The sequence below is a fragment of the Hordeum vulgare genome, chromosome 5H (assembly GCF_904849725.1).
Source record: "Hordeum vulgare subsp. vulgare chromosome 5H, MorexV3_pseudomolecules_assembly, whole genome shotgun sequence".
NCBI classification, from domain to species: domain Eukaryota; kingdom Viridiplantae; phylum Streptophyta; class Magnoliopsida; order Poales; family Poaceae; genus Hordeum; species Hordeum vulgare.
The window spans coordinates 552,120,577-552,127,943 of record NC_058522.1 but is presented as its reverse complement, the minus strand read 5'-3'; the positions used below and the strand labels follow the sequence as shown (position 1 = coordinate 552,127,943).

Here is a 7,367-nt window from a genome sequence, read left to right as displayed (position 1 = left end):
CGGAAACACCCAAAATCTAACATAATTTATATTGGCACAATGATAACAAATTCATTTTACATGGGCCGCAGTTTACTGGGCAAAAAATAAATTGAGGCGGATTTGTCATACTCACCTACTAAACTTGTCATCCTCAACAACATAATTTGCCATAAAATATCATTCCATTTGCTATTATAAAACATCTGACGTCAAAGTTGTAGTGAAGTCCAAAAGAACATATTAAAGAAGTCACGATTTTAATATTATTATGTATTTTAATTCCCTAACCAAGTTCTTAACAAATTTAATAATATGATAGCAATTAAATGGGCAATTTCAGAGCAGGATCGATGAGCCTATCACATATATTTCTGAATTTTTGTGCCATTTTAAAAGAATGACTTAGCAATCTACAATCTGATGATTTTAGAGACATTTTCTGTGATGGATTGCAGGTTTGACAAGATATTTTGAGGCAGTTCGTAGCGCAGTAGCTCCAATCCAAATCTAAGTACCCACCAAAGTCGGAATGCTACAACCAGTCCTTGGCTACGACACATTCTGTTCATCCAAATCAAGCACATGTTGAATGAGTAACAGATTCCATGGAAGGAGAGATTGCAAATTTTGCACCTACTGAACAAGTTACAGATTTGGTTGAAACCACAATGGAGGAGAATGTTGATTCAGGACTGAAGCTTGCACGACTTATAGAGATTTATCATGCGGATTTATCTAATTATGAACGTGCACAGATAGAAGATAACCTTGATCTATTCATTATTCATATGAGAAGGGTCAAAGACTTTAGAGCTTGTCATGATATTGCAAGCCTAACTAAAAAGATGGTTGGACTTGAAAGGCATATCATCTTCCCTACGGCTTAATTATCGCCTCATTGACTTGGCACTATTACTATCGATGAACACAGAAACAATTGAAAGGGCCTTTTAAGCAATAAAAATGGTTGCACGGCTTAATGAGTCAATGGTGTGTTTATTGAACGTGGGATATTCAAAAGTCTAAGGGCCTCTTTGATTCGCAGGATTTTAAAACACAGGAATAGGAAAAATGGAGGATTTGAGTAGCATGTTCATTTAAACCCTATAGGATTAGTAAGGAGTGTTTGATGCCACAAGAAAAACAAAGAAACTGTAAAAAGAAGTTGGAGTGGATGTTAGATTTCCTATGAAATGCAGTACAAGAAGATTTCATAGGAAAAGTTCCAATGAGATTCAATTCTATGATTCAAAGGACCAATGTAGGAAAAATCCTAAGGGTTTCAATCCTCCAAAAATCCTATAGAATTCCTTTGAATCAAAGGAGCCCTAATCTTGATAAAATCAAGAAATTTTTTCAAAAGGATGGCAGGGCACTGCCATTGCCTGGGTCTTCTAGGCATCATTTAAGCTTTATTATTAATCGGTATGTTTTAGATTGTTATTCTATTTCGATAGACATATATACATTTTCTTTGTATCCGCTTATTCTGTTTAGGATCATTTAAAATATAAATGTACATTGTCTGTTAATGTGTGTTATCTATGTTGGTTTTGCATCCAATTTTTTTTTAGGCTCTGAAGTTCGCCCCACCTTTCTTTTTTCGTCCTCCGCCACTGGTTTTTCCTGTAGTGCACCGTCCTTGCACCAGGCATGACATATTGCTACCAATATTGCGAGCTAGTCTAGATATTACAAAAATCTTTTTTACAAAATATTGCATTGTTTGTCATCTAGTGCATATCAGTGTTAAGTTAGTCTAGGGATCACGTCTCGCTCGATTAGATAGAAATTTCACATCACTGGATACCGGTCCATATTAGGATTTACAATTTTTTCCTCTAAAACCATGTATGTGTTAACCACATTCCATTTGGTGAACAAAAAATAAGAGATGCCCACTTAATATCTCCATCACGCAATGGCTCAGAGGAATGCATCAGCACGAACATGCCTGATTGTTGTGCATCTGAACAGCAACGTGTGGAGGATTGGATCCTTTGCTAAGTTAAGCTTAGTGTTCTTACAATCTCAACTTTGCTGCATGATTAGCTTGAATTGGTTTCCGTGTGGATTTGTCCAGATCCCTAGAGTGGTAGGGATAGCGTGATCCGTATATGGCAATGCGATTATTATTTTTGGACCAACACAATAATGCTACCTTCATTTTGTTACCCTCAATCCAGATTGCTAACCAATATGTTATGATGAATGCTCACAATTTCTCCATGGATAATAATAATGATTTTCGATGCCTCCCGACCCTAGATGATGGACACACTGGCAGCCAAGGAACAACCCCTACATGAGTGTAGATGAATTTTATTTTGTTTGAGACAAAGAGTGTAGATGATCTAACAGGGCAAGCATACCGGAAAAACAAAAATGCTAGACATACAGGCTTTTACAGGGGTTCTACATGTTCCTTCCAAACCTTTAAAACATGCCCCCCTGATTTCAACGGGGGTTGGCCCATGCCTCGACTATTGACCAATTAGAACCTGACATGACACCCTGTAATGTCCTCATCCCGTAACCCTCCTGTATGTGTAGCAAATCTCCCGGAAAAATGCCCTAACTCCAATCGGCCCATGGTCTTTTATATGCACTTGTATGGAAGTTATTGTCCCATGTGATCGGTTTGGTGGCAAACCTTGATTACCATCATTTTTCACATTTACGTGACACTTGAAGCCTAAAACCATGTATAAGGACACTATTTTTTGGCATGCTTGGGCAGAACCAAAGCTGCTTTCAAAATAAACGGGAACACTCAAAATCTGACATAATTTATATTGGCACAATGATAACAAATTTAGTTTACATGCACGGCAGTTTAGTGGGCAAAAAATAAATTGAGGCGGATTTGTCATACTCGTCTACTAAACTTGTCATCCTTAACAACATAATTTGTCATAAAAAACACTCCATTTGCTATTATAAAACATATGACATCAGAGTTGTAGTGAAGTCCAAAAGAACATATCAAAGAAGTCACGATTTTAATATTATTACGTATTTTAATTCCCTAACCAAGTTCTTAACAAATTTAATAATATGATAGCAATTAAATGGGCAATTTCAGAGCAGGATCGATAAGCCTATCGCATAAATTGAGCTCCTACATGTATGATATAAGCCAGATCTCGTTCAAGCCCTATCGGTCTAATAGTTTAATAAAGTTTTTTTCAGTAAACATATACTATCAAGCTAATTAAAGGCCAGTTCTTTTGGTGGCTTTTTGAGCTTCTAGAATAAGCTACCCCTATCAAGCTTATTCTAGAAGCCCAATCAAAAATATATTTTTAGAGGCATAATAGTCAAGTCTTAATTAGTAGATTTTTTAAAAAATAAATTTGATTGGGCTTCTAGAATGAGGTGGGTAGGGGTATCTTATTCCAGCTTATTCTAAAAGCGAGTAAAAGAACTGGCCCTAAATGGGCCTTGCGACGTCGTTTATTGCCTTTTTTACATGTGAATTTTGCTCCACTCGTGTCTTTCATGCGCACAGAAAAGGTAACAACTCTAGCAGACCTGTAAAAGCTGGCGGCCCGTAAATTTCTCGCTGAGTATATGGGTTTGGCTTGATCTTTTGGCCAAATCACACACGTTTACTCGAGTAGGTGTGTAAACATTTTACAGTGGCCCGCAAACCACCCCCTCTCCCTTTCCCGTGTGGTTTATATTCGGGTCCGCCAGGTCAATATGGGGCGAAACCATACCCCCCCCCCCCCCTCACTACGAATTCGCATTCCTCACATCGATTTCTCGCCGCCGGTGGCCAAAATCCACCGCCCCGCCCACCGACCCTCCACAATGTGGGGCGGGAGTTGGCGCTCCGGCTGGCGATGTGGCGACGACCCCGAGTGCAGGTCATGTGTCATCGCTGACCCGACGAGGAAGCGCTCCGCCCTGCGGTACACCAACCGTGGGCTTGAGGTGCCGTCGTTGCTCCTTTGTCGCTGCGAGATGGGGGAACACGACCACACGCGGACGCGACTATTCTCCGGCGTGGGCAGCTCCGCCGGGGCGTCGAGCTCCCGTCCGTCGCATACCCAATGAAAATGGAGCCGAAGGAGCTCCCCCCTCTCTGCGCGGTCAAGATGGAGCCGAAGACGGATCGGCAGGGCGGTGGCGTCGTTGGGCCAGAGGACTTCCTGCACCCGGCGGAGGTGGATGACATCGAGGCCGCCATTCTCGCACACAGTGCGTGAGAGGAGGAGGAGGAGGTGCAGCACTATCGGCGGGAGGCCGAAATCGACGCCGTGCTCTACGAGCGGGGCCTCACAAAGATGCTTGTGTTCGACGAGAAGGAGGAGGAGTGGTGCCGCGAGTCCATAGCGCAGGACAAGATGTACATCCACCTCACCTTTCATGAGGACTGAGCGCCGTTGTTGGGCTCCGGTGAGCTTGTTTAGGTTCGCTACCGCACCCGATGGCTTCATTTTGGTCAGCTTAGGGTAGGATACGCGTTCGCCAAGCTTTGTATCTATGGATCTATGGCTTGTTTGAGTGATCATCCCCGATTTTGCGTACTACTCTCGGTTATTTCTCGCGCCAAATAAGTTTTTTAAAATTTACAGTTTTAGTCAAGGGTTTTGTTCCGCATGGAGTTTTTGAGCCCGTATACAACCAGCTGTTGTGCGAAGTGTAAATCGCGGTTTTAGTTCCGCGATTTAAGGGGTCTATTAGAGATGTTCTAATAGAGGAAAGTTGTGTCGTGCTCTTGTAAATTTCGCTAAAAAAATGTAGCAGACCGACAATTTCCTCTTCACGCAGTAGACGCTTCCGTTTTGAAGTCACTATTTTGACTGTATTTTGTACATTCATAACATTACAGTTGAACCTAACAACGCATTCGTACACAGGGATCGATGAACACACTCCACCCATCTGCATATATCAGCCGAACAGCCCTAGCCTCACCGGCGTGCCCGTCTCCGGTATCCACTCACCGCCGTTCAGGAATCGCTCCACCGTGAACGTCTTGGACTTCTCCTTGTTGAGCACGTGGAACCCCTTCATCTCCTCTCGCGCGGTGATGTTGGCGCCGTCCCCGATGTTGCCGTACTCGCCGTAGAACGCCGTGCCCAGGTTGTTCTTGCCCTCCCACGGCATGTACCCCTGCGCGTGCACGAACCCGTCGATCACCGACTCGATCACCACCACCCTCGAGTACTCCTTCCACGGCCGCCCCAGGAAGGTCTTCACCGTCGACGACTTGCTGGCGAGGGCTTCATCTGCCACGATGCGGGTCCGGTGCAGGACGAATCCGGTGGTCTGTTGACGGTCGCGGCGGCCATGCGCGGTCACCACGCCCGGCTTCCCCGGGAGCGGGTCCTTGACGAGAAGCACGCAGCGCTGGAACACTGCGGCCGCGTCGCCGAATATGAAGTCCACGGTGCCGGAGATGATGCAGCTGCGGTAGTACTGCCGGTAGGCCTGCGCGAAGAGCGTGTCCTGGTGGCCGTCGATCCGGCAGTTGAAGAAGATGGCCCGGTCGCCCTTGACGCGCAGCGCCAGCGCCTGCTGCTTCTCGTCCCCCGCCGTGTTTCGGATCCCCAGCTTCACCGCCATGAATCTGTCCCCGTCCACCGCTGCGTACAAGCTCAATTGATTAACGACGCGGTCACTTGGATTTGTTGCAAGCATCTAGCTATGCTTGGGCAAAACAATTATAACTAATTAAGCAATGTGTGTTTACCCAAGGTGGCGGTTCTCCACATCCTTACGCCGTCGGCGACGCTCTTGCTGCCGGTGATGATGGACTTCTTCGGGCCGTCGCCGTAGAAGGTGATGTTTGACATCCCGTTGGTGACGTTCACGGACTCGTCGTAGACACCCTCCTTGATGTAAATCACATACCTCCCGCTGTGATCCTTCGGCATCGCGTCCAAGGCGGCCGAGATGTTTGCGAATTCGCCGGAGCCATCCTTGGCCACTGTCACGTTGGGCTTGAGCACGCCATTGTGTTCTTCTTCCGCCTCCTCGAGAATCCTCCGGTCCTCTCTGGGCACCCACGTGGGGACGTCGGACACGGACTCCCGGAGCTGGCGCTCGCCGTCGCTTTGGTCGGCCGTGGTGGTGTTGTCGTTGTCGTCCGCGTCGTCGGGTACGGGTAGGTTGACTTCCGCGCCGGCGTCGATTTCGAGCATGGCGGCGAGGGCAGCGCCCTGCTGGATGATGGCGATGGCGTTGCTCGAGATCTCTCGCGCCTTCTCCATGATCTCCTTCACCTGGACGCGGACCTCGCCCTTGGGGAACATGTCGACGCAGGAGCCCTGGAACGTGATCACGGCGCTCAGCCAGGCCTGGAGGTCCTGCGCCGGGCCGTCGACGCCGCGCCACGCGACGCTGGAGAGCGCGCGGGTCACGTCCTCGGCGCAGTCTTCCAGGAGCATCTTGCAGTCGAGCAGGGCCTCGTGGACCAGCGTGTCGTTGCTCCGGCGCACGGCCTCCAGCAGCGAGGACTCGTTGAAGCCGCGGGCGAGCTCGCGGCCGACGGCGGTGATGGCGGCGGCGGCGGCGGCGTGCGGGTGGTCGACCTGGTTGGAAGAGCGCTCCAGCGGCTTGGTCAGCGTCTCCTTGCACGTGGCCTGGTAGTCCGTGGGCGCGCAGAAGAGGTCGACGGTGCGCATCGTGGAGGTCATCATTTGGTCGTCCGCGTCCCCCTCGTCCTCGGCCTTCTCCGACAGAAAGAAGGCCGCCGTGCCGATAATCATGGCGAGGAGCAGGAAGGCCGAGACACCGCCGATCAGGAGCTTCGTGCGCGACGCATTTTCATCTGACTCCGCCGGCGCGCTGCGGGAGGAGAGCCGCGGCTTCGACATTGCCGCGGACAGCCACACAAATTGGAGAAACGAATCAAACGATGCGCGGCAGCGACAATGCCGCGCACAAAGAATCAAACGACCAAGTCCCCTATTATTAGGAACAACACTGCGCAAGTTTTTTCTTGCTTGGTTTCTTTGCTACGTCCTTGTGGTCTGTCCTTTTTCCCAGGAGCCGAGTCTCCTTGATTTGTGCTGCCATGCAACACTATAAACTGGGCCCTTTTTAGTAAAGAAAATTAAAGGGAAGAGTGAGTGAACTGCTATAATTGAAGGAGCATGCATCACGCCCGTAAAAAGAGAGAGCATAAAAGTACTTACTCCGTTTCTAAATATAAGTTTTTTTTAGAGATTCTCTTAAAAAAATACATATGGATATACATAAACAAATTTTTAAAGTATAGATTCATTTATTTTCCTTTTTTATGTAGTCCTCTAATTAAATCTTTAAAAAGACTTATATTTACAAACGAAGGTAGTACATCACAAGTCACATTTCTCACATGGAAGAGATAGTCCCTCCATACATAGAGTGAGCAAGATGTTACTGTGTCA

At 47.2% G+C, this 7,367-nt stretch overlaps 1 protein-coding gene across 1 annotated transcript; it reads right to left on the bottom strand.

The window, feature by feature from the left end:
- Positions 1-4,768: 4,768 nt before the first annotated feature.
- LOC123398993 (probable pectinesterase/pectinesterase inhibitor 13) lies at positions 4,769-6,914 on the bottom strand. The gene is made up of 2 exons (XM_045093430.1): positions 5,687-6,914; positions 4,769-5,579 (listed from the first exon to the last, which is right to left on the bottom strand). The coding sequence occupies exons 1-2, from the start codon at positions 6,810-6,812 to the stop codon at positions 4,885-4,887; spliced, it is 1,821 nt and encodes a 606-aa protein (XP_044949365.1). The 5' UTR covers positions 6,813-6,914; the 3' UTR covers positions 4,769-4,884.
- Positions 6,915-7,367: the final 453 nt, after the last annotated feature.

What these genes read in the sequence shown, in the direction of transcription:
- LOC123398993 (XM_045093430.1), bottom strand. Translation starts at nt 6,812, where the DNA reads ATGTCGAAGCCGCGGCTCTCCTCCCGCAGCGCGCCGGCGGAGTCAGAT. An exon ending in GTGGAGAACCGCCACCTTGG is followed by an intron (nt 5,580 to 5,686) that starts GTAAACACACAT and finishes GCTTGTACGCAG; the next exon opens with CGGTGGACGGGGACAGATTC.